The sequence below is a fragment of the Lagopus leucura genome, unplaced genomic scaffold (genome assembly GCF_019238085.1).
Source record: "Lagopus leucura isolate 7727_CA_CO unplaced genomic scaffold, USGS_WTPT01 Super-Scaffold_100001, whole genome shotgun sequence".
In the NCBI taxonomy this organism is placed as follows: domain Eukaryota; kingdom Metazoa; phylum Chordata; class Aves; order Galliformes; family Phasianidae; genus Lagopus; species Lagopus leucura.
In genome coordinates, this window is record NW_024962262.1 from 102,040,626 (window position 1) to 102,068,292 (window position 27,667).

General features: G+C 37.0%; 1 protein-coding gene across 1 annotated transcript in view; it reads left to right on the forward strand.

Annotated features, from left to right (window-relative positions):
- The window catches only part of MAN1A2 (mannosidase alpha class 1A member 2), a 133,241-nt gene that overhangs the window by 73,152 nt on the left and 32,422 nt on the right, over positions 1–27,667 (forward strand). Inside the window, exons 6-8 of the mRNA XM_042867256.1 lie at positions 12,154–12,248; positions 14,078–14,201; positions 14,617–14,710. Of these exons, the coding sequence (XP_042723190.1) occupies positions 12,154–12,248; positions 14,078–14,201; positions 14,617–14,710 (313 nt within the window). The remainder of the gene's footprint in view (positions 1–12,153; positions 12,249–14,077; positions 14,202–14,616; positions 14,711–27,667) is intronic.

A 27,667-nucleotide genomic window follows, 5' to 3' on the forward strand; every position in this document is an offset into this window, starting at 1 on the left:
CATAGCTCCTCATCCAGGCGCCTCTTGAACACTGCCAGGGATGGCGACTCCACCACCTTCCTGGGCAGCCATTCCAGTGCCTGACCACTCTGAGAGAAAAAGTTTCTCCTCATGTCCAGCTTGCATGCTGAGTATTTCCTGATGGTCATGTCTACTAGTTTTTTTCTCCCTCTTCAGTAGTGTAGCAGTCATACTGATGCTGATGGACACTGCTTTCAGCAAGCACGGTGTCTGAACCTTTCTTAACGTTCATTTACTAGCAGTACTGTTGGTAGTATAAAACACTAATTTCTACCTGCCAAGTTTCCTCTGCTAGCTTCTGCATTAAGGGTTTTCATAATTGGTTTCATTTTGAGAGGAAGTTGGAATTCTTTTTGGTCAGTTGAGATCACAGTTGTTTTTGTTGTTGTTGTTGTTGTTGTTGTTGTTGTTTTAAGCTGCTCTTTTCACTCTAAGACAAAAATAAAATTCAACTCCAGACATGATCACATTTTAGCACAAGGCATCTTTGACTGGTTTTACATTTCGGAACTTGTTTACATTCAGTGCTTTAGATTTCCATCTTTAAAAAGGGATTTGAATATTGGCTTAGAGAAGAGCAGATACTAAGAGAAACAAATGCCATGAATGTTACAAAGACAAAAAACCAGTAAAAACCAGCAAAACGTTACTCAGAAAAGTCGTTGTCTCTTAGAATGTGTGATAAAGACGAGCTTTTCAAATCCATTAGGTATCAAGAGATTGCTAAGCCAAATGTTTACTGTATGAGAATTTATTAATTGGAAAATCAGCAAATATCTTCACAGAAATGACTAAGAAGCTCTCTGTCCTAGTAAAATTCATTTTTTTTCTAATTCAAAACGTAACATTTCAAATAAATGCTTAAGCTGAAACAATGTATATTCAAAAAAGGCCACTTAAGCTGACCTAGGCATCTGTGAGTCAGTCCATTTTCACTCTTCCTCCCCAGCTCAAGGACTGAGTTAACAGAAAATGAGGTCATCAATCTAATAGACATTTCATAATAAAATTGTTCTCATAACAGTGTATAGCTGTATGTTGATTTGCTAATGTTGAAATGACAAGTAAGTAGAAAACTATTGAAATTAAGTCGGTTGATAATTTTGACTTGTTACAAATTTTTAATGTTGCCAGTGATGTAGATTCTGGCTGTTAGTTATAAGGAAATAAGGAAACTAAATGAAAAGTAACCCACAGCAATAACCAGTGTTGACCAGATCAGCAGAACAGTGGAATGTGTTTTGAGAGGCTGTGACTTTGAAGATGAAGAACTCACCTCAGCTTGAATTTGAGCTTTTGATATGAAATCCTGTCACAAAAAGCCTGTAAGCATTTGGATTTCTGCGGTTTGAAGATGAAGAGGAATTTATTTCTGTTTAAGACATTAATAAAAGTTCATTGTTATGCTATAAACTTACTGGTAGTAGTGTTTTAAAAAGGATATATAAACGCATCAGAAATAATAGAAAAATCATGAAAAGGTACAGAAAACTTCTGGATGCATCAATAGTCAGTATATGGGAGAAATGTTTCACTCTTGCAGCAAGTAGTATTTAAAGTTAAGTTGGTATTTATGCTTAGTCTATTTTATTTATACAAAAGATGAGATCACTGCTCTGAGCCTTTCTGATTTTTGATTACAAGACTGAAAGAAGAAAATCCTTGTCTTTTTCTTCTACAAGAAGATGCATAAATTTTTCTGCAGGAATGTAGGGTATTTCTCTTACCGTTTTCCAAAATAAATGTGATTGGTTTTTTTTTTTGTTTGTTTTTTGTTTTGTGTTTTTGTTTTTTTCCTTCCAAGTGCCTTGCAGAATTTATGCAACCATAAGATTTTTTACTTAATAATTCATGGCTCATAGCTTGTGCTTACCACCTTTTTTTAATAATTTGTATGTATTAGCAGTAGTTAAACTAAATACATCTGTAAATCTTTTGAAAACAAACCAGTTCATCCATTTAAAAAAAGCAAACACAACAAAATACTATTTAGTCACTTTCATGTGCAATGTAAGGAAGTATATCTGACACTGTGTAAAAGATATGTTTTGTAAATGTAAAAGCAATGTGATTTTTTGTATGCTTTTTTTTTTTTTCAGAGTGTGATTTTTGCACCGTAATCTGTCACATCGTACCAATGGGAGGAGGAAGTGTACATAGTATGAGTGTACATGGATGAAATTGCATATTGTTTCACGCTGTTTCTTGTAAAGGCAAATAAGTCTAAGGAGGACTGAGTCATTTCTACCAAAGTCTAAGGAGGAAATCAAAATTGATTTCAAATTGAAAGCTTGGCAGCACATTGAAGAGAAACAAGAGTCAGGAATAAAAGTAGGAACTGAATCAGTATAAGCACAGCTGAAGAATGAAAGAGATGACATGATAGACAGAAATGTAGGGGAAATTAAGAAGGTATTTTACATGAGCAGAGTATGTATCGAGAGCAAATGTTGCCAGAAAAGAGCCAATGATTAATAACAGGAGATGGTAGATGTCTTTTGTTGCATGGAAAGGACTCTCATTAATTACTTTACCTCAGAACTGTTTTAAGTTTCCTAATACATTGTTTCCTTTCTAGAATTTGCAGAGGTAATGGATTATCTCTGATTGAGACTTTTAGGACCACAATATAGCCTGTTACTCTGCTCTGTAGAGCAACTGGTAGTAGCAAAATGTTTTTGATGGCGGATTAAAACATACTCCATCAAGATAGGGTTATACTGTTTACTTTACCTGGGTACCTTTATCTAGAAAGGGATCTTAAGTGACACATATTTTAGGATCAGTTCTAGATCAGAAGAATCTACTCTGCTGATGAGGAACCGTTCTGCAATTGTTTCTGTGATTCCCACTTGAGATAAAATCTGGCAAAGGAGATCAAGGATAATAAGAAAGGCTTTTTTGAGTATGTCAGTAGTAAAATGATGACTAGTGATTGTGTGGGTCTGCTACTGAATGAAGTGAGTGTCCTAGTAGCAGGGAATGCTGAGAAAGCAGAGATACTGAATGCCTTGTTTGCATTAGTCTTTAATACTATGACTGCCCCTGAGTAATCCCAGGACCTGAAGGTAAGAGTCTGGGGAATGGAATACTTCCGTTTGGTTTAGATGGGTCTGATCAGAGAGCGTTTGGTCAAACAACGCACACAAATCTGTGGGTCCCCATGGGATGCACCCACGTGTGCTGAGGGAGGTGGTAGAAATGATTGGTAAACCTCTCTCTATAATCTTTGAAAGTCTTGGAGAACAGGAGAGGTCCCTGAAAACTGGAGGATGGCCAGTGTCACTAATCTTCAAAAAGGGTTTGAAGGGTGATCCAGGCAACTGCAGGCCAGTCAGCCTCATCTCCATCCCTGGAAAGTTGATGGAACAACTTGTTCTGGAACCAGGCTTTTGAAAGAAAAAGTTATAAGAGGTAGTTAACATGGATCACCAAAGCAAAATTGTGCTTGACCAACATAATAGATTTCTGTGATGTCATCACTGGCTTACTAGATGGAGAGAGAGCAGTGGATGTTGTGTACCTTGATTTCAGCAAGGCATTTGACACTGACTCCCACAGCATCTTTGTAAGAAAGCTTAGAAAATGTGAGATGAGTGGACAGTGAGGTGGATTGAGAACTGGCTGACTGACAGATTTCAAGAGAGTTGTGATCGGTGGCATAAGTCTAGTTGGAGGTCTGTAACTAGCAGTGTTCGCCAGAGGTTGATACTGGGGTCTAATCTTGTTCAGTTTCTTCATCAGTGACTTGGATGAAGGGATAGCGTCCACTTTGAGCAAGTTTGTAGATGATATGAAGCTGGGAGGAGTGGCTGACATGACAGAAGGCTGTACTGCCATTCAGCAAGACCTGGACAGACAAGAGAGTTGAGCAGAGATGAACTTGATGAGGTTCAGCAGAGCTAATGTAGAGTCTTGCACCTGGGGAGAAATAACTGTATGCATCGGTACAAATTATGGGCTGACCTTCTGGAGAATACCTCTGAAGAGAAGGATCTAGGTGTCCTGGTGGACAACAGTTTAGCCATGAGCCATCAGTGTGCCCTAGTGGTCATGAAAGGCAATGGTATCCTAGGGTGCATTAAAAAGAGTATGTCCAGCAGGTTGAGGCCAGTCTGGAGTACTGTATCCAGCTCTGGGCTCCTCAGTTCAAGAAAGACACGAAACTGTTAGAGAGAGCCTAGAGGAGGGCCAGAAGGATGATTAAGGGTCTGGAGCACCTCCCATACAAGGAAAGGCTGAGAGACCTAGCACTCTTCAGTCTGGAGAAGGCTGGGAGGGGATCTCATCACATGTCTATAAACATTTAAAGTACAGGAGTCAAGTCAACGGGGCAGACTTTTCAGTGGCAAACAGCAGTAGAACTCGGGGCAACAGGCAGAAACTGTAACGCTGGAAGTTCTGTGCTAGCTCAAGGAAGAACTGTCAGAGTGACAGAGGACTGGAACAGGCTGTCTGAAGAGGCTGTGGAATCTCATTCTCTGAAGATATTGAAAACCTACCTGGCTACTTTCCTGTGTAACTTACTCTAGGGAACCTGCTTTAGCATGTGGGTTGGAATAGATGGTCTCCAGGGGTCCCTTCTGACTCCTGCAATTCTATGACTGTGGTACTTGTGTTTCTTGTTCCTGATTCCTTTCATGGTCTCTTGTTACTACCTTCTATGCTTTTGTCTCCATTCATTTTTCTGACATTCATCCCCTCCTACCTTTTACTTCTTTTCTTCTGCTCTTAGTCATGCCCTTTAATGTATTTTCACTGTTACATCAGCTTGTGTGAGTTGGGAGACAGGAAGCCCCATCTGGTACCACTTTGGCTTTGCTGCTGGTAAAGCTCTGTGCTGATGTTCTTCCCTTCGATGATTCTTGTTTTGATCCCTAATGACTATCCAGATACGTTTTATCATCCATATTCTGCTTTTTTGCTCTAAAACAATCTATCTTGCTGCTTGCAACTTCTGGGGGGACTTTTAAGCAGGCATTTTCTGTACCCTCACGTCTGATTCCCTGAGCTACAGAAGGTCCCACAGCAAGAAGAAATCGTTTGAATGGTAGGTGTTTCAGAAGCCCACTTATATCTTTAAAGCATGCATGGTTAGGTGTGAGTGATTCTTCTTGGCAAGTTGTGCAAATTCAGGATTGTTACTTCTAGAAGGTAACTAATCTGTCACATTAGTATGCGTAAACTTACAGCAAAGAGCTCAGTTAAGACAAGAAGGAATAATAGAGAAAAAAAATATTTCCTGGGCTGAAAGTAATTTCCTTATAATAATAGAAAATTAATAGAAGAGAGAATTAACTCAAAACAGCCAGTTCCTGGCTCACCTAGACAGTTCGTTATATCTTTCTGGAATTATCTGATTTCGGAGGTATTTATATGCCAGATCCTTATAGCATTTGTTCTGTGATGTTGACAGGCTGGTATAAAGTACCTCAGATATGAAGACTCTTTAAAAATGGACAGAATTTAACTTTGAAACCAGTGCCAAGGAAGTGAACAGAAATTATGCACTTTAACTACATGGGTACTGTTAACTAGTGCCAGGTAGTTTAAATGTGATTAGCTGGTTTTACAGTCCATGCCAATTTTTTTACACTTGGATCTTTTAGAGCAAAAATTTCAGATACTTCTAGCAAGTTAGTTATGCACAAAACTTTCAATGTAGATTTTTCAAAAATATCAGTAGTATGAAACCAGTAGTTCATAGGATGCCAGAGTCAACACTAACTAGATTCCTCATGTCTATTGTCCAGGAAAACAGCTTTGGAAAACTCTAATAAAAGATAGTGCCATTTGGAGATTCTGTTTGCAAATTCTTAGGTGTTGGTAGAAAACTACGGTTGTGTAAATTATTTTATACTGAAGAAGCAGTATTTGAACATATTGTTGCTTTGTAAAATATAAATATGTAAAGTTGTACCAAATTATGTCTTATCTGGATTTAATTGATGTAGTTTTATGCATTTGTTTTTTCTGCTCATTTTTAGATTGAGTGGATTTATATGATAAAACAAGAAAAGCATCTAAGCACCTAAGGCACTATCACCATGGTAGTTTTCCTGCATTGTCTTTTGCATCCAGACTGATGTGATATTATGTTGATATGATAGGTAGATTCTTGCCATCTCTTTTGCCAATCCTTTTTTTTTTTTTTTTTTTAAATACTAAACACAGAAACATGACATTTTTATCTCGTAACAGTCTATAGCATCTAGGAAAGAAGAGATCTGAGGACTTGGGTGATGAATAGACCTGTACAATCCTGTGGGCTGCACTAAGATTTTTGTTTCAGAAATTGAGTGCAGAATGCATTTGCAGCTTTTTCCTTGAAGTTAGAATAGTTCTTCTACAATGCTCTAGCAGTGTTTCACAAGCTGAACCTCTAGACAGACATTAAGTTTAACTAGGCTTATGTAGCCATCACTTCTAGATTGAAGGCAACTGTTATATCACTCAATTTCATGTACCATCTAGAAAAGGAGAACCTTCTTGACTTTCCACTATTCATTTCATGTTGTTAAACAAAAGCATATCTTGTGCGGAGGTATCCAGTATGACAGGGTTTTTTTGTATGTAAAATATTTGTAAAAGCCTTATCTGTAGTGTCACTTGTTAAACAAAATGTCAGCTCAGTCTGCGTGTTTTGAAAATAATGTGAGTCTTAGAAATTCTCTTTACAAAAGCATTTTATTTCCCCTGGAAAAAAAAAATCCAAAACAACAGTTTGACTATCATTAAAGAGAAGAGAGAGGTCTAGATTAGCATGAATGAAGGAAGCATCAGTTACAATGCATTCGGAGTTGTGGATTTTCAATTTGCTGGACTGGTAATGGTTTTTTGTTGTTTCTGTTTTTGGAAAGTTAAAACATTTTATGAACCGTTTCTTAGTTCATGAAACCAGTAAATCAGCAAATCATGTAATGCTGACAAAACGTTGTTGTCTTACACCAGTTGTTCTTGAGATATCAGAGTTCTTGTAGTACAAGGGGACAAATAATTGCAAACACAGATGTAACTGATTCCATGCTTACATTAGAGTGAATTTAGCAGTGTTTTAAAATTTTGAAGGCACTTAAGACTCATGCCCAATTTCTTTGTCCCCTGTGTGAATTTCAGCATATAACTGTCCCATGCCTTGCAGCAGTATCATCGGGCACTAAAGGTGATAAGCAAGATGAATGTCATCACTCTTAGGTAACTACTTTTTTCAAAAAGGGAAAGGAGACCTACAAAATATATCAGTCTCATCTTGATCACTGGGAAGGTAATGGAACAAATAATTCTGGAACCTGTTTTCAAGGACAAACAGGTAACTGGGAGCCAGCATGGATTTGCAAAGAGTAAGAGATGCTCAAACAGCATGATAAACTTCTACAATTGAATGACTGGCTTGATAGATGAGGGGAGAGGCTAGATATTGTCTGCCTTGACTTCAGGAAGACTTTCATTGTGGAATTCAGTAAGATACTCACAGAGAAGCTGCTAAGATACTCACAGAGAAGCTGCTAAGATACGGGCTGGATGAGCAGATAGTGATGTGGGTTGAAAACCGGCTCAAGGAATTTGTCCAGAGGGTGGTATCCAGTGCCACAAAGTCTAGTTGGAGGCCAGTAACTATTATTGGTGTACCCGAGGGGTCAGTACTGGATTCAGTTCTATTCAACATCTTCATTAATGATTTGGATCTGCTGAGAGTACGCTCAATAAGTTTGCAGATAGTACAAAACCGGGAGGCATGGCTGATTCATCAGAGGGTCATGCCACTATCCAGAGGGACCTGGAGAAGCTGGAGAAATGGGCTGGCTGGAACTTTGAGCAGTTCAACAGCTGCATAACTGTGGGAGGTGATTCTTCCCCTCTGCTCAGCAGTGGTAAGACCACTCCTGGGGTGCTGGAACCAGTTCTGGGCTCCCCAGTATAGGATAGATGTTGGCATACTGAATCTAACAAAAGACTGAAGATGTTTAAAGGACAGGAGGATCTCTTTTATGAAGAAACGCTAAGTGTGTTGAAACTGTTTAACCAGGAGAAGTGCTCTGGGGAGTCTCTGTCATAATATAAATAAAAAATTACATTAAATATAAATACCTGTATATAGATATGAAGGAAGCATACAAAGAAGACAGAGCCAGTTTAAGTAATAGTCTAGTTTCAAGTTGATTCCTGTATTTTTCACTCTTAGACTTCTGAGATGGGTTTGAGTTTTTCATTTCCATGTTAATTTTTTTTCTGTTACAGAGCAATTAATACACATTTGCAGAGCATCCCCTTGTAGGACAAGTCTTCTCCTGTCTAAAAACTTTGTGTGTTAGAAATGCTAAGTCTTGTTTGTCAAGTGCTTGGTAATCATTATAACTCACAAGAGACAGTGAAAGGCTCTTGGCTAGATTCATGTTTTAACAATATCTGTAAATAGTCCTTTGTTGAACATGTGCTGTGAATCAATATACTCATGTAATTCTGCATCTTCTCACCACTGTACATATTGTAGTTTTTAACTGCCTTGCTCAATTTCATATAAATGCAGATCTATTTTATCCAGGACAAATTCTAGGTGTTACAGACTTCACTAGTTGTTACTCATATACATCTATAAAATATAGCTAAAGTGCATTCCCACTTCTATTTCATGCTATGATACCTTAAATGTTACCTGAATCTCAATGCACCTCCCTCTTGTCATGAGAGGCCTTTTTCATTTTATCTGTGGTATTGATGAGAAGCAAATATTTTAAAAAGGAATGTATTTCTTCATTTCTGGCTAGCAGGATACCACTACTTGCAGTGGGGAACTCCCTAGGAATATTTTAAAATTTGGGTGTTCTCTGTCTTAAACACGGGGATGTTGTATGTCTTTGGAATTTAAAACTGCTCAGTTGGCATATGTGCATTTTCTTTCTAAGTGGCATGGCATATATGTAAACAGGCAGTGAAACTTATTAAGACTTATTAAAGGAGTTACCTTTCTTTTTGCAGCAACACTGCTCATCTTGGTTTTCAGCATTAAATTGCTCCACTGGCCTGTATTGCTATTCATGCAGAAAGTTGCCTAACAGGCATGTTGGATTTTAAATGGTTGGTTAGGTACAAAAAGACTACAAAGAGTTCAGTACTGCAAGCTGAACTCTGAAGGTAGAAAAATAAGTATTTTAGATCAGGTCAAGATTTTAGATTGGGCCAAGCATTATTCTTGAGGGTTTGAATATAGTCTTGCTGTTGGATACTCCCTTTCTTAACTGCATTAAGCATTTGAATGGATCTGTGTTATCATCTGATTTCATGCTTGTTTTTATTCTTCACATCTGCAAAAAACACAGTTATTTCATTTTTCCGTGTATTGGCCTTGTATGTACTGAAAAGTTGCTATCTTGTGTCTTCTCTTGAACGTCATTCTCTAGACTGAGTAACCACAATTCTTTCACCATTTTATGTTTTCAAGGCGTTTTTTATATTTTTAAAATATTTTTTTATATTTGCTGTATGATAAGTAATCATGCTGTCTGCTGTCATTAGGTTATTTAGAAGTTAAAGCCTAATGCATTTACGCCTGCTCTTGTGTCTAAAACTTAGTAATAGAAGCTATTTTAATTAGCTCAGCAGAGCCATGTTATCCAGAAGTACTGAGATATTCATAGCACTCTTGGTGCTATGTACCAAGAAGTACCCTAATATAAAGTAATGGTCTGTCGGCGGTTAATTCCAGTGTTTACTTTAATGAAAAAGGTAAACAAAGGTACAATTTTACTCACTGGTGCTAAATCAGTAGTACTTAGAATCCTCAGCTCAACAGAGGTAAAAGGAATGTGTCTCTAATCACAGCAAGTTTTCAACAGGTACTATTGATGCCACTGTCTGAGCAAGCAGTCGCAACTTTCTACTGACTGACTGGCTTTTGAATTTCTCACATGCTGAAATGACTGGCACAGTATTTCCTTCCCTGCCCTTGTTTGTATTCATGAACAGGTAGCTCATCTCAGCCTGCTCTTTATATACAATTTCTAAAAAACTGCTTCCAAAACTATGGGTTTTTTTTCCGTAAATTGTTGTAGCATGTTTCAAATTGAGCAAAAGCTGTATAATATTACATAAATAGAGAAATTATTTTAGTGGGGATGTTTCTAGGAGCATTCTCCCACTGAACATTCTTGCCACAATGTTTCAAAATCCTGTATTAATGAGCATAATAGAAACACACAGTCGTATGTGTAGAGTTCCCAAAGGGTGCAGGATCCAAAAATGGAAGGTAAAGAAATTCATGCCAGAAATGTCTTCCCAAACTTTGTAATGTCTAAGAGGAATTTGTAATTCTGTTATGAAGTAAGCATAAAAGTGGCTCTGCATTAGGGATGTTAACTTACTTCAGGTGATTGTAGCGGCTCTATCTGGTCTTGACCCATCCAGCATCTAAAAATCTAAAATTTCTGCCTGCATTTTTGATATGCATTTATAGATTCAAAGAAGGTAATCTGTATGTATTTGGGCTGAGAGGTATCTTTTATTCCTCTTCAGGGCTTCTCTTTTCCCAGTTACCGTAGACTCTACCTATACAGTCCCTCTTATTTATAGTATGCCTTCCTATTTTAACTTGGTCCTTTATTCAAAGTTACAGCATTTTATGAATTTTAAGTTTCTGCATTTTCTCCAAGACTGTCTCTTGCCAGTGTTGTTGCTGAAAAGCATTCAAGCCACACTGCTTCTGTTGCTTCACATTTCCATCAAATTCCATTCTGATGATTTCAATATCCTCTTTTTCAGTTTAGACATACCTCATCTTTAAACTCATCTTTAGACTATCTGTGTCGAAGTCTTTTCTTGGCTCATTACTTTCAGGTCCCCTTCCATCTCTCTATAGTCTACTGCATCAACTACAGTTAGATGTCACCGTTAATATTCCTTTTTGTCTATTACATGTCTTACTAGTCATCTTCTAAAATATTTGAGATATTGATCTTTTCTTACCTTCATATTAAAAATGAGAATGGTCTTGATTGCTTACTTTTCAGATTCCCCAGTATACATTTTTTCTTTTCTTCCTCTACTCTTCACAAAAGGGAAGAATATTTTTTATCAGTTCAACAGAACTGTCTTTTAGATTTACTCAAAGCTTTTATTTCTCTTGATTATAGAATATTGATGTGGTAGTTAATAATTGTGGGGTGTTTTTTCATGTGTCCACGATGCTTGAGTGACTTAGGGCAACAGTAGCTCCTTTTGTTAAAATGTTTGTGCAGCATTTGTAACTGATAAATAATGTTGTCTCCCAATAAGGAAGATACTTCCAGAGAATATTCACATTGAGTTAATTGTAATGTATGCTAGCAAGTGCCGTGCTAGCTGGCAAAAACAGTTTTATGTTATTGGCATCTGCCAAATATGCCTTCTTGGAAAAGATTCTTCCTACAAGCTTGGAAGGATTTTTCTCCCATCTACTCATTTAGCTCATAAACGTTAGATTCTAAATAAAGGTATTACAGGTTTATGCTCTGATACGGACATGAGTAACAACACTGGAAATTAAAAGTCATTTTGTCCTGTCAATAAATTGCATTTGTAGTCAGACTTGAGAGGAAATATTAAGCCTTTTAAAATTTTTGTAATGTATTATCAATGAAAGAAGAGTTTTGGGAAACTGTGTATGTGTCATTTTGCTTTGACTGTGTTCATAAAAAGTTAGCAGCTCTGCCTGTATTAAGCATATCATTAATAGGATTGTAAGTTTGTAAATTAAAATCACTTTTGTGTTATGTGGGAGAATTCTCTTTCGCTTTTTGCTTCAAAAGTGAGTATATTTTAAAGATTGCTTTAGATAGCACTTGAAATAATATTGGTGGAAAGAGTTGGGGGGGAGGATTGGTACCCCTCTTTCGTAGGAATATAAGGAGTGTTGCTGGTGAGCATGGAAGCAGAGACATTAAAATGACAAGTCTTCTTTTCATGTTCAAATTTTAGTGGTGTTCATGAAATGAACAAGTGAAAATAAATGAAAAGTTCAATTTTTTTTTCTTTTTTTTTTCTTCATTGTAACGCTTTTCTTATATAAAGAAGTGGGTGGGACAAGGAAATTTCCATCTTTATAGTTCTTGGAGATAAATCAGAATTTATAACTGTCTGCAATTGATCCTACTATCTTAGGTTTTCAAGATCAAAGCAGTGCAGCTGGCAGGAAAACTTCTTCCAGCCTTCAACACGCCTACGGGTATACCATGGGCAATGGTAAATCTGAAAAGGTAATGAGTTTTCTTTTGTGGGGAAGTGTTTTTCTCAACCTTCCCTAACTTGAAAAAACGGCATATGCTATTAGTAATTCTAAGTAGTACAATTGTAGAAGATGGTGACAAGTTGTTATTCCTGGCACTTAAAGATAACTTTAATAGATTTCAGACCATCCTACTTCATTAACTGTAATAAATCGTGACCATTAATATTTTTCCTAATTCTCACTCAGAATTCAGCATGCTGTTAGACCATATGATGGCATATGTTGTCCTAGAGCTTAAACGTTATTTCTTTAGTCATTATAAACCATGCTCCTATGAAAAACAAAACTGTTTGGAGGCCACAATTGAATTTACTGGGTTTTATGCTCTTTGTGAGCTGTGTGTTACTTTCAGAAATCTCAAAATGTTTGAGGAAGTATTAATTTATTTCGCAGTTCAGCTGTATCAAGGCTAATGTGCAGATATCCACTATAGTCAGGGGATATGGATGGGCTCCTATAGGTGGCTGTTCAGAGTACACTGAACTTAGATTGCCTCGTGGAACAAAATTACTAATTTGTCTTGTATTGCTTGTTCAGTGCTGAGTTTTTCCTCAAATTTTGAAAGCACTTTTTGACACAAGGCATTTTTTATATTTTTATTACTGGGACATCAGAACTTTCTTGCTAATTACTGCTGGCGCTGTGTCCACCTCCTGGTATTGTACAGAGCCTGCTGGCATCGCAACAGAAAATACAGTAGCTGGCATGCAGTGAGGCAGTAACAGTGGTGTATGTATATGTGAACACTTGTCATGAGGCTGACATGCAATAGAAGAAAGGACCTGATAGAAGGATTTGAAAAATGAGCAACTTGTATTTTATTAGTTTTTGTATTTTTAATGTTCATTTTCTTTCTTTGTGAGAGATAAACCAAAGAAAAACTGCAGGCTATAATTTTATTTCTGTAATCTTTCAGCAGTGGTTACTGCATTTTTAAAGGTATTCTGTCTCAGGTGAGAACTGTAATTTCTGCTCTGTTACTGATGTTTTTTGTTTATATTTTTATTCTTTCTAATTTATAACAAAAGGAATATAAAGACATTGCTATCTGATCGTAGTTTTACTGATAAGTGATCTCTTATTTGAGAGAAAGAACCAATAATCTCCAGGAAAATATGGTTAACTTCACAAGTTAAAGGACTCAATTCTGGAAGGTGGTGAAAACTCGTGAATCAAATTAAACCAGAGGTAATTTAGGAGTTATGACTTACCGAGATGTCTTTGAGTGCAAAAGATTTATGGTATGATGCAGTCTGTTGATTCCTTGTGCCAGTCTGAGGAATTCACAATATTCTGCTTGCTATAGATGTACAGTTTTCCTATGTAGACACAGATGAGGCCCACTCCCATCTTACTGAACCATCAAATACTGACATTAAACGTATCCCACACAAGTAAGGATAAGCAGATATTTGACAGAACAAGGAAGCAAATTCTGCCACATTTGGTAGTATACTTATCTGGTATTTGCTTTTGATTCTTGTTCTTAGGGATATGGAATGAATAAATGACAATTGAGATAGGGCTCATTATTAAGGCATTGAATCAATGTGTTGATGCACAGAATTACAATCACAGGTCTTTTTGTTGATGAACATATATTTTTTATTTTCCAAGAAGATCTCAACAACTAGCCAACCACTCAGTCATGCCACAACTCCTGTAATCTTAAGCATTATTATTTTGCTGTTACCTTTTTAATTTGCTATTGTACTTGTTACTAGCATTCTGTATGGTAATTCTGATTTTTTTTTTTGTTCTTTTTTCTGATTTTCATACATATTTCTTGAACCTCAGCGGTGTGGGTCGGAACTGGGGCTGGGCTTCTGCAGGCAGCAGCATCCTTGCTGAGTTTGGTACTCTACATATGGAATTTGTCCACCTAAGCTATTTAACAGGAGACCCGGTATATTACAACAAGGTGGGTCTCAAATTTAGTTTTTTCATTCATACAAGTGATTTTTATGCTATTTCATCATAAATTGCATTAAAGGAAATTGCCTTTTGTACAACATTTTGTAACGTACTGTAATCCAATTGCATTTTAAGTAACAAGTAAATTCTTTCTTATGAAGCAGATCGACTTTTTGAAATACAAATTTTACAGCAAAAGTTCTTCATTTCTTTCAACAAGCACTTAAAAATTGTAACTTTAAAAGATGTTTATGTGTCAACACTTTAAAAGCAAAAAAATAAAATAAAAAGAGGAAGCTCCCAAGAAAGCTCCTCAGATAAAATTAAGAAAATATATGTCTGAAAAGAAAAATATTAGATTTAACAGTATGCAGAGCAGATTGAAGTTGTTAGTGGTGATCCTGATTCTTGATTTAATTTAGGTCATGCACATTCGGAAGTTACTCCAAAAAATGGATCGTCCTAATGGACTTTATCCAAATTATTTGAACCCAAGAACAGGCCGGTGGGGTCAGCGTAAGTACTCTTATTTTATTCATTCATAATTAAAGTTCTATTTCTTTGTTGCTGAGTTGGAGATTAGAAGATTTATTCTGTAGGGCGTGAGTAGCAAAGCTTGAAAACATGAAATCTAGATGAATTAATTGGACTTGCAATTTTCTGAAACCAATTTTTACCAGTCATTCTCTTTGAATTAATGTAACTTGATTTTATGTGTTATGTTCTGAAAGCGACTTTCTAAGAAATCCAATGCATATCTTTTAGTTCCATTACTTGATAATATCTTCATTTAAACAGAATGAGAGGGAAAAGCAGCTTCCTTTGTTTCGATTTTGTTCCTGTTTTTCTTCTGCAAGTTATCTGGTTAGTGGATTACCCTTTGTAGGATTAGCATTAGGTACTCTTTATAGGTGACTGAGGAAGTATCATGTTTGTGGTGGTTAAATTTGAAGTCTTTCACTTGGATGAATATGAAGATTTTCAAGTGATATTAGGGACTGAAATTTTTAAAAATAATTCTCAGTGGCAATGAATATGAAGTGACATATAAGCATGGAATATCTTGAGTTAGAAGGGACCCACCAGGGTCATTGAGTCCAAGCCCTGGCTCCACACAGGAGCACCCAGGTTCTGATAGAATTTTCCAAGCACTCCTTGACCTCTTGTCAAACTGGGGCCTTGCCTGCTGCCTTGGTGAGCTGTTACAGAGCCCCACCGCCCTCTGGTGAAGAACCTTTTCCTAACCCTCAATCTGACCGTCCTCTGATGCAGCTCCATGCCATTCCCTCAGGCCCTGCTGTTGTCACAGCCAGTTCTGGTATGAAAATTAAAAAAAAAAAAAAAAAAAAAAAAAAAAAAAAAAAGCTTATATTGCATATATTGCTGACAATTTAGGCAGAGAAGGAAAACAGAAAGACATGGATACGATCCTGATTTTTTTCCTTGAAGCATTTTTTTTTCCAAGAAAGGTTGAATGGTTTAGTGCTTTTGTAGTGGGTGTAATGAAGAGAGTTCTTTTTCCTCAAGGCTTCTGTTCCTTCATCTTTTATGAATATAAGTTTAATTAGAAAAAACAAGGAAAATGGTCTATTTTTGTTTTGTTTGACATCATTGACAGGTTTTGGTGACTTCAGTGGTTGGCTGTAAATAACCTGTTTAACATGCTCTGGCTTGCAAACTGAGAATTTGCTTCTGACTGAATCTGGTTTATGAGGGAAATGAATACAGCTATTATTGCAGTGACTGTGTTTAGATTTGTCTAATTTGATTGTTAAGACCAAAATTCTCCTCAGACTGCATTAAGTGCATTAGCAGCACTTTTTGAAATGAATATATAGATTACTGAGATAAATTCCTGAGACAGCTAGGCTTGCCGGTGCATCCAGAAAAACAAGTGAGTGAATACAAATAGTCATGTATAAAATGCATAGGGAATGAAACACTGGACTTACAAGCTGGAACATCTGAGACTGAGATGGAAATTTCTTCCTTCTTATTCCCTTTCAGAAATTGTATCCTGCATCACAGAAATTGGTTAAGTAAGAGTGATGCCTTCATGCATAGAATTTCAGTTTGCTAGAGGACTCATGTTGGAGCCCATACTATGGTTGCTGACCTTCTCACATTGTTATTATGGGCAAGGAAAATTTTTACATCTTCCTCAGAAGATAATTTCAAAGAGCATTGTGTTTAGCTTGTTATATACCATAGTACTGGAAAGACAGAGACAATGGAAAGCATACATTTTCTTTGAGCTCCTGGAAGTATAGCCCTTTCTGTATTTTTTCTGTGACCTTTAGTTTGATACAACTTTATCAAATTACAAATTACTTTCTACAGTTTCTTAAAAGTATTTCAGAACTCTATTGACCTAGATACATGTAACTCTTGTTTCTGACCTTTCTGGGCTTTCTTGTACCATTATTTCTTTTAACATTTTTCTTCTCTTCAGACTTGGATCAGTTCTATTTAGGTTTTTTGTTAATCTGTGCAGTATTCCAACTAAGTCATGAAGAGTGTGAAATAGGTAGAATTAATCTGTCACGTACATAAATAGACTGTGTAAGAAATGTGGCAATTTGTTGGTTTTTTTTTTTCAGTCTCTTCCCCTTACATGCAAGACTTTTTCATACTGATATCTAAAATTTGTTTGAAGTAACTCCTTAGCATATGTAAGATCTTACACCAGAATACTTCAGAATCCGAATGTTATGTTGTCCACCAGAACCTTACATAATATGAATTTTAATTCACAAATAGAAAGTTTATATCTCAGCTGCTGGTGTAGGGAAATCAGAGTAATAAAATTTGGTGTGAGATCCTATGGAAGGGGAAAGTGATATTTGTTTACGAAATCATAAAGTAAGCTGATTTTTACCTGCACACTCTCATTATTTTAAAACTTAATTCAGTCTTGCTGACAGATACCAAGATATGTCTGAGTTGTCTGGACTCAAAGAACAAGACAGTGGCTATCCAGTCATCGAGGGTTCCTAAATGATAATGATGAACTGGTTTTTGGCCTAAGGGTCAACAATTGTTGTGGAGCTTTTATTTTCCTCGAAGACTTTCTGATTTTATCCAATATAGATCTTGCCTATGTTGTTGAATCAGATCTGTTTTTCCACACTTAAACTTTTTCCAAACATATATCCGTAATTTTTCTCTTATTGGGGTTAGAGGACGGGGAGTGGTATCTGTGATATGCTGCAACCTTTTCAGAATCTTCTAATGTTAGGATGCTGCTGATGAGTTATTTGTGCTGTGGTGTGATTTATCAGAGAGCAGGCTTTTCGGTCTCGATATAAGCAACACACTCCTGAATTTCATTGCTAGGAAGTGGTGCTCTAGGAACAGTGTCCTGAGACAAGCCATCCTTTTTAATGTCTTGTTCCATTTGCTTCTTTTGGTACTCATGAAGACATTCAATTTCATTCATAATTCACTCATACGAGTCAATTATTTTGGTACAATTACCTAATATAATCAGTGAAGTAACTTACCAGTCTATAACTATTTACGGTTTCACCAAGGAGATGACTACAGCTTCAGGTACTTACAAGTTGAGCTGTATAGTGTCATAAATCCAATCTATAGCTATGCCTTTGTAATGTTTATAAGTATAAATTTCCATATTTAATGCATTTCACTTTTCACTTGAGGAACAGTTTTGGTGACTGATTCCCTTCTCTTTCTACTGTTTCTTTTCATCATTTCTTTGCATTTGAATGCCATAAAACCTCATCCTAAAATTTGCCAGGTAAATGACTTACTTTTTCATCTTGACTTTCCAGCGAAACTACTTTGTAAGGTAGCAGTGTGTCTGGTCCTTAGTTCTGCGTGGCAGGGAGTTTGTTATACCCAGGGTGAAAAAGCTGTCACAGGCAGGCTAAATATTTGTGTAAAAGCTTATAATGTGCTGGTATTACAGCATGAGTGGCACAGTAGACAGCTTTTGAATGGGTTCAGTTCAGGAATTGTCATCTTGCTGGGGCTTTTGCTGGAAAGCGGGACTGCAATGCCTACAGGTATGTTGGCAGCTTCAGCTTTTAATTATGAACTATAAGGTGATAGTCCAGTAGAAACAAGTGATTTACATTACTTCTGTCTTGAGGTTCTAGTTTCTTTAAAATCTGAAATAAAAATAGATAGCAGGAAGTATATTCAAGCTTCTCATCTTAACATTCAGTTAGCTTTATTAGCTTTGTTTTTCAATTATAAGCAGTTTGTTTGGTGAAGGCATCAGAACATCATACAGTGGATGGGGATGATTCTCAACAGCTATACCAGTGCTTCCTAGAGAAGCCTGCTATTCAGGTAGAATGTCTATAATTTTGATTAAAAACAAGAGATTAGAGAATTACAGAAATTACTTTGTGCTGAAGAAGAACTTTTTTTTAATGAAATGTTGAGTAAATTTAATCCTGGTGTACATTTTTAAACAAGTTAGATGGGAATGCCAACTAAAACAGCAATAGAAAGAAAATGGCAGTCTGCATCAGTTATTGGCAAGTAACAAAATGCCATTTCTATTTGCCATTTCTATAAATTGTGCGTTCTTTCCTTCTGCTTTTCACGGCTGATAATACCGTATTACATTTTATCTGGTTCCAACGTTTCTTCCTTTTCTCCTGAAAAGGATCTGAAATCACTCTAGGTTTATATCTCAAATACTGGAACAGATCTTTGTTTAGAGTTACTTGTGTTGATTCTAAAAGTTTTGTCAGTTCTGGTAAAATTATTTTTTAGACAGTATATGGCTTCCATATGTGTGAGTATGAGAAAAAATACGTCTTGTATGCTAGCCTTCTGTGTTCAGTGATGTAAGAGCACATAACAAGTTACTGTAAAGTAAGCCAATATCTGAATTTATGGCATATGAGCTGGGTGTTGTTGTTAGAAATGGCCAGTACTAAAATTATGCCAGTGGAAAGCTGATTTGCTGAATAATCAGACAGCTAGCTGTTGTGCAGTGCTCTGGTCATGTACCATTACCTAATACAAATCCTTTTAGACAGATTTGCAAGAGGCTCAAGTAAAAAGCCCACTGAAAGGCACTCTGTCATCTGGTGTACAAGGATTTGGTAATGTAGTATCAGACCATATCTGTCTACTTAATGCACTAAATTTAAATGCTTTCTTTCATATGTAAAGCTATGACTGTCGTATAAATAAAAGTAAGGGAATTCAGACAGGTATTTAACCAGACTTAGCACCTTCTGTTTTCTCACTCTCTTGCATTCTCTGCTTTGGTTGCACAGAATTAGAAGCTCTCAAGGTGTTCAAATGGGAGAAATTTATGTCCTCTGCTTTGTGATTGTTTGAGCTGTAGACTGTACCATAAATAAGACAAAGCAAATTTCTTTGTGGATGTGTTATTTCAATTTAAGTGGTGGTCTTTCATTTTCAACAACAAATGTTTAAATTAAGTCAAAATAAGCAGTTTTAATTTTAAAATAGGAGGGCTGATCCCAAAGTAATGCCTCCTATTTTATTATGTTGGCACATGACATCATAGGTGGATGTTGGTGGTATGGCAGTAGAGACTGAACTTGCCCATCAATATTCCATTAGATTTTGTTGCCACGTGACAGATGTCAGCAGAGAGGCAGTCTGACATAGAAATGCAGATGAAGCAGAGGTGTGTAATTGAATTCCTAGATGCAGAAAAAAAGAGCACTGACATTCATTGATGATACCGGAATGTTTGTGGAGACCAAACAGTGGATGTGAGCGCGGTGAGGTAGTGGGTGGTGTATTTCAGCAGTGGCAGCAGTGACCGTGAGTCACTTCTGCTGGTGGAGATTTTTTGTTTGTGTGGACTTTTGTTCATCACTGAAGAAAATGCATAGCTAATGATGATGACTGTGTTGCAAAATAGTGTGGCTGAGAATGTGCTTTTACAATAATGTTATTGTGATCTTTGTATCTGTTGTAGTTTCCATGGAAATAAATAGAAGGCCCTACTTTCAGAGCAACCTGATTTTTATTTGGAGATGGCCTCCATGGGCTTAATTGAGTTGGATCAGATTTACATTTTCTTTAAAATATTGCCATTTTAACATGTAGGAAAAGCCATGAAAACTATTTTGAATTATCTTCACTATATCTGCACAAATAATGGGTCCTAAATTTTTTTTGCGTGCCTGTAGGGCTGGATTTAGACTAATGCTCTCAAGCTGACCTGGATAATTACCTGAACTACTTCATTTAAACTCTTGTAGGTAGTAGGCAAACCATGAGTTATACACCCTTTCTATTTTCATTTCTGATATGAACTGTATAAAAAATGTATACATGCCTACATTTATTCGTCAGAATCTAAAAGAAAACTGAGAGAAGAACATATCTGATATAAGGTCTGTAGTACACTTTGTGTGAAAGAAACACTTTGTGTTAAGAAACTACCACATTCATCAGACTCTCCACCTGGTGACTGCTCCTTCCTAGCTGTTGAAGCCCAGCCCTATGCATTTTGGTAGCCCGGAGGTATCTCTGTCTCAGTCCAGGTTGTGGCAGCTGCTAAGCCAGTACATGTTCCCCAGCTTTGAGCCTGAGCATGTGGCACCCACAGATAGCACTCAATGTAGTAAGTATAGATGGCAAAGTCTTGCTCATGCTCCTCATTTTTTGAACCCTCTTCTCACAAGCACTGTCACATTCAGGGGTCTTTCAAATATTGGCATACTTCATTACTTCATGCCTGTGTTTGGACCCAGATCGTTTATCCAGACATCAGCCTGGACCTTGGGTCTTTCCAGATGCTGGCCTCCTCCTCACCAACCTTTATTAACTTGCAGCTTGCTAACGTGTTTCATGTACAGACATGCACTCAGGATTAAATTTACTGGGAAAAATAAGTATGGGCAGGTATTTCCATTTGGTGACACACACGTAGGTCTTGTGACCCACTTTTTCTCCACTTGCTGTGAGCTGCACACCATTTTCCAGCTGCTGGCATCTAGTCTTGTAGGCTCTGTGACCTGTGGCCTGGTTGCAAATGTTTACACCACACAGCAATCACTTGTGGGATAGTGAGTGAGATGGGACAAGTATCAGTGAAGAAAAGGATTTCATAAAAAAGGATAGACTGCTCATTAGGTACCTCAGGTCTGCAGACAGGCACTTTTAACCCACCCAGTCTTCCATTTCTCCTTGCCACTCCCCAGTCTGATTTTTCTCTTTGTCTGCTTTTGGCCCTCCCCTTAACATCCAATTGTAAATTTTGCATTAAGTCACAAAGCCCTTATGCTGTCCCATCTTTTGCACAGCCCAACAGTCTCCTCAAATCTCGTATTAATGATAGCCACATTTCTCCTGCATCAGTGTAATATTCAACTTAATTCTCCAGGGCTTTGTCTGAGTAGAATCTTTATGAGCTCATCAATCAAGGACCTGAAGAGTTACAACCAGCTTATTTACAGTTTCCTTATTTGTTATTTCCTTTGTATTCAGTAGTACTTAACCAGATCATTTGACAAAGATAGTTTTTTCACATTGTAGGTATCCCCACTTGTTAAGTGAAGGATAGGGGAAGATCTGTTTAAAATATGAGTGGCTTTCTTGAGTGCAAACTTTCCCTTCTGCTGCAGAGACTGAGAAGTAAGTGACTGCTTGAATTTGCATTATCTGGACTTTCAGTGTTAAAAATAAGCCAGAGACCCATTTTTTTCAGTCTTTATCTCTACTTCTGGGAGATTAAAAAACCTGCAATTTGTAAGGTAAAATGGATAATATGGAAGAATGAAATAGTCTTTCAAAAGATTAAAGGAAATATAAATCTAAAAATATAATTGTATAAATTAACAAGTTAATATGTTATGCCTAGTGAAAAAGATGGTAAAAGTAGAAAATCTCTGTCTTTACCAATTGAAGCTTTTAATGTTCCCCTTTATGAAATTATTTTGCTTTTTTTTTTTTTTCTTATTTTATTTATTTACTAGATGCCTTTCTTAGGCATAGTAGTCTATTAAATAATATTACAACAATTAAAAAATGCTCAAGAATACCAAGAGGAGGGAAAAAACAAATTTGGAAATGTAGTGTCAAGCCCTGGCAAAACATCTGTCGCCTAAAAAGAAATGAAAATCGTTGTCAAGTAGGCCTGTATTTTTAAAAATATATATTTTGCAATTTTTTTTCACTTTGGATTGTTGGACAGTAGTTTTTAGTGCTTGAAACCTTGGGTGATTTTTTTTTTCCACTGGAAAAAGGAAAAGATTTTCTTTCTAAGGCATAAATGATTCAGAATTAAAATCTTTTATTGAAGTAGTTTCCAACTTGACTTAATTTCTGCACATTTATTTGATTTAGCAAGTAGATTTCATTTTTTATCTGTTACTGAAACATCAGTTAAAAAACTGAAGATATGCTGTGTATGTGATGGTTAATATGGGGACTGGATGCAGGCATTTTTGATTTGAGTTTTGTTTTTGTTGTTTGTTTTCAAACAACAGCAGTTTCAAATCTGCTTTCAGTTCAGTACATTATGAACAAATAAAAATGCAGCATGTTTTCTAGACTTCCAATAGCAGATGTATATACCAGTTGCAGATGAGGTGAGACTGGTTCTTTGCTGTTTAATTTTCTATGCTATCCTGGCATGTTTCCTAAATTTTTCTTACTAAAACATTCTGTCTTCTCCTGTATTTTTAGGAATATGCGTGTGTTATGAATACAAAATAATCATGTAATCTCTGATGGGAAATTCTCCTTGCCCTTTTATTTTACAACCGTATACCAATGTAATTAACTGTGTTCCAAGGAAAGACTGCATTCAAATTTGATTATTCATTAGAAGTCGAGAACAAGTTAATCCATTAAAACTTTGTTTTAATGAAATAAAGCAGAGTGGTTCGTTACAAGGAATATGTTTTTATAAGTCTGCAAGGTTAAGATATTTTGCTGTTCTGTTCATTAAAAAACCTAAACAAATATAAGCTCTGTTTATTGAAAATTCTGGGGTCCAGTATCTGTATGAATTATGAATTATATATTCAAAGAATGTGTGTATAAAGAATTCCTAAAGATTTGTATACGGTGTAACCGGGTTATAAAAGTGCCTGGATGCACTGATGTGTAATGAACTGAGCATTTTATTTTGCTGTACTACCAAACTACAGTTTTATACCATGCTATTGATGGGGAGTGCATCAGTATCTAGAACATGTGGTTTGTCTTCTAACAGCTGTAATTAGCATTTGTTTTCTTCACTATTAATCAGTTTGTATAAATAGAATCCAGCATGCCTTATGATACCACCTGATATTCTTAGGTGTCAGATTGTTGACCTAGGAAAGAGCTTATTTAAAATGACGGGGGACTAACAGTGTTATATTTTGACACCTATTCTGTAAGTTCTTAAAGTCAGAGCTCCTTTGGAAACTGGTATCTCTTGAGTAATTGTTTCTTGTACTAGAGTCTCCTGATATCTAAACTGTTTCCAAGCCAATCTTAACTCATTCATTTCCTGTCAAATAAGAGAGTGTGCAAATGACTGTTTTCAGTTAAGTCAGAATTGTTTTCAAGAAGAGTAATAGAGTTCAGGTGATATGTAATAGTGCGTTTCTTTTCCTTATGTCTTCTACAAGTGAGAGTTTGCATTCTGAGCTATGTGGGAAGATGTACCTTCTGATGGTTGTATAAGAAATACTTACAGTTTGGCAACAAGTGGGGGGAGAAAGTCTGCTTTTACTGTGGATGAAGAATGCATTTCCCTGATGTGTACTTTATGATTAAAAGTTCTGTTAGGATTTGCCATGGTGCAGAAAAGTAAAATACCCCCTCATCTTGGAGATCTGCATGAAGATATTGCAGATCTTTCATCTGTAGCTTCCAACTCTTCCACTGCAATGTTCTGTCTGCCTCAAGTTGATCATTTATGGTTTTTGTTTTGTTTTGTAAGAGCTTTGACAAAAGTGCTTCAACCATTTCTAAATAAAGTTAGAGGTGCAATATTGTTATGCCCTGATTAAAGTTTGGGGTTTTTTTCCTAAGTACAGTTGAGAACCTCAAAAATCATCCTGTTTTGGATATGAAGTGTTAAGAGAATTGTGTGTTCTAGGACTGCTAGAGGAAAAAAACACCCATATTTTTTCAAGCCTTTGAAAAATATTTATGTCTACTTTCTCCATATGGAGTTTTTAGAGTTCAGCTGCTGAGTTCCCTAGAGTTGTGTGTGCAGAACATTCGTCATCACACATCCCCAGGCTGGGAAAGCTGAGCTGGTCTTTTCCTCTTGCTTGAATCTGTTGTGACACCAGGCACTAGAACAGAAAGTAATGTATGCTCAGCTGTCTCCTAATTTCTGAATCTCTGGCATTGCATTTTTAAATATGCTTTTTGAATATGGGTCTTTTATGTGGTAATCTGCATGTTTTTAGAAAAATTCTCATGCTGGTAACATGTTCGTTAGTGATAAATAATTCATATCTGACTAAAAATTGCACCTCCACCTCCTTTTATTGGGGCTGCCTCCACTACAGTTAATTTTGCAATTTTAGGTCACCCATTATGGCTTAGGTTGAATTTCCACTGTGGATTGCAGCAACTGCAGTTTCTAGAGCTTCAGCTTTCTGGATTAAAAGATTAGAAAGGAAACTTGGACCTATTTAGAGCAGCTCAGGGACGCTAAGCCCAACTACATAAAATAAAGATTGACCTGAAATTTTATCAGAGCTACTCAGAAGATAAGCAGAAGAGCAATTGTTTAGTTTTCTATGTAAAAAAAGGGATCTCCTGTAGATTATGCTTTCTGTAAGGTCAACTGATACCAGAACAGCTAATGGCAATAGGATGTGTAAATTTCCTAATGAAAGTTCATATTAGCTAAATCACTTCACTACTCCCCTCAGACAGTTGTCTATTCCACGCTGAAAATCCTTCCCTAACTTATTACAACAATTCTTTGTCAAAGACAGGATGTTAGGAGGATCAGCCTTGCCTTTTAACCACTTTGTCCTTTATTACAAAGTAGTTCAATATTATTACTCTTTTGGTTAAAATGAATCAAGAGTTTGTCCATCTTGGCATTGCCAGTCTGTTGCCTGTTGTGTTACATGCAGACTTAAGTCAGTTTTTCTTATGCTTCAGAGTTGTAATTAATATTTCCTTTTATAAGACTTGAATTTCTTTTACAGGTTTCCAAATTTCCAGTTCTTTGTTTTTTTCCCCCTAACTCTATGTATTTTAAAATTCTGTCTTAAATACTGTGTTAAAGTTGCAAATTCATAAATTGAAATATTATCATTTTAGCTGATCCTCATCTCCAGCTGCTTGTGCTTACATGCTGGTACAGTATTTGGCTCACAAAATATACTTCTCAGCTTTTATGTTGTCTTCCTCACTCCAGCTGCAATAATAGCGAAAGCTTTATGACTGCAAAGGCAGTGCAGGAAGAGGGGATCAGGAAGGGGCATGGAAATCGCTCTGTGCTGCTACAATGCCAAAGCATCATCTAGATACTGGGGCCACCCTATCTGTTTTGCGTAATGTCTTGTTTTTAATACAGCACTTGGCTTAGTTTATTCCTGTGCATTGCCAGGAAATGACAGTTGTACAATTCAGGCACAAAGAGAGGGTTTAGCAAATCACGAACTGTTTTTAATTTGCCTCATTAAACGGCCATTAACTGCATCAAGCCATCTGTTTAAAAATAATCTACACATATTTTGTTTGCACTTGAGAGCATGTAGACCTTCATTAGAACAGATTTTATTATTAATGGTATCTTTAGGGGGGCTTTATGTTGTTGTAGGAAATATCTCACTGCTTGCACCAAACTTTTCCCATAAACAAAAGGAGGAGTCACATGTTGTTACCTTGCAGTCTTGCTGTCCTAAATGTATATCTGGGAAGCACTGCAGTTTGTTTACAAACCAGCTCTGAAGGAAGTTATTTGCAGCCGTTAGGTAGATCTGGGTGTAAGAAATGAGAACAAGTTGAGTGAATGCACAGTGTCTGGGTTACCTAATTTAGATTAAAAAAGAGTCCCAGAATTTCATCCAGATAAGTTATAGTGTCTCAGATGTGGTTGAGATTAGAAAGCCCTACTGTTTCAGCCTTGGAGAGCTATCTGAGGGAGAACACTATACTTGATCTGTCTCTTCCTGCTTATGTACCTGCAGAACCCCTTCTTGTTATTTTACACATTTCTTACCAGGTTCAGCTCTACCTGTGCCTTGGCTTTCCTAATCTTCTTTCTCCACACATGGGCAATGTCCCTATATTCCTCCCAGGCTACACAACCCTGCTTCCACTTCCTGTACATTTCTTCCTTTTCCCTTGTTTAAGCTGCAAGTCCTTGCTCAGCCATGCCAGTTGCCTGCCTCCTCTGCTCAGTTTCTTCTGCTGGGAGATTGAGAACTCTTGCACACTTAGAAGGGTGTCCTTAAAGAGCTGCCAGCTCTGTTCTGTACCTATGCCCTTAAGGACAGTTTTCCAGGAGATCCCACACAACAGTTCCTTGAGCAGCTGGAATTTTGCTCTCCTGAAGTTCAGGGTCTTTTTGCCAGGCCTGCTTTCCTCCAGATCACAAACTTCAGCAGGGCATGGTCACTACAACCCAGGCTGCCTCCAATCTTAACCTCTCTAATGCTCTCCCCCACATTGGTGAGCACCAGGTTCAGTAAGGCTTCACCTCAGGTCAGTCCATCTAATACCTGGACCAGGAATTTATCCCCAGCAGATTACAGGAATCTCCTGGATTGTCTGCCACCACCGTGCCACTATCCCAGCATATATCTGGGTGGTTGAAATCTCCCATCAGGACAAGAGCCCATGAGCACAACAATCTCCTGCAGTTGGAAGTGTGGATGGAGCAAACTTGTTATTGAATTCCTTCATGTGGAAATGGTTGGGCCGGTTGACATGAACTGACATTGGCTGAACCAAACAGTGGGTATGAGTTCCGTGAGTATGTTTTAGCAGTGGTGATGGTGACAGTGTCACCTCTGCTGGTACAGATTTTGACGAGTGTGGCATGCAGGTTCTTGTTCATCGCTAGAGAAAATGCACAGCTAATGGTGGTGACTGTTAAAAAGTAGTATTTTGTAGCTGAGAACGTGCTCTATCAAATAATGTTATTGTGCTCTTTGTATCCGTTGTAGTCTCCATGGAGATATATAGAAAGCATTACTTTTGGAGTGACCTATATAATTGCATTTGGTTGCAAACGTTGATTATATTCTTTGCAACTGCCCCTATTACCCTTAGAATAAGAATTCCCAAGGAATTCTTGGCTGGAATCACTTCCCTTTTGAAAAAGATCATCTGGGCCTACTTTAAGAATGAAAAGGGGGTGAGGGGAAGGATGTAAAAATCTTAATTTATCTTTGTTTTGAAAAAAGTGATTGTTCTAAAAATGTATACTTGTCATTGAATAGAATATGTGGTTTCTGCCATATTGGATATGCCTTCACGCTTCTGTTCTCTTCGCTATATTTGTCTTATATGAAAGAATTTTCCTTCAGGATT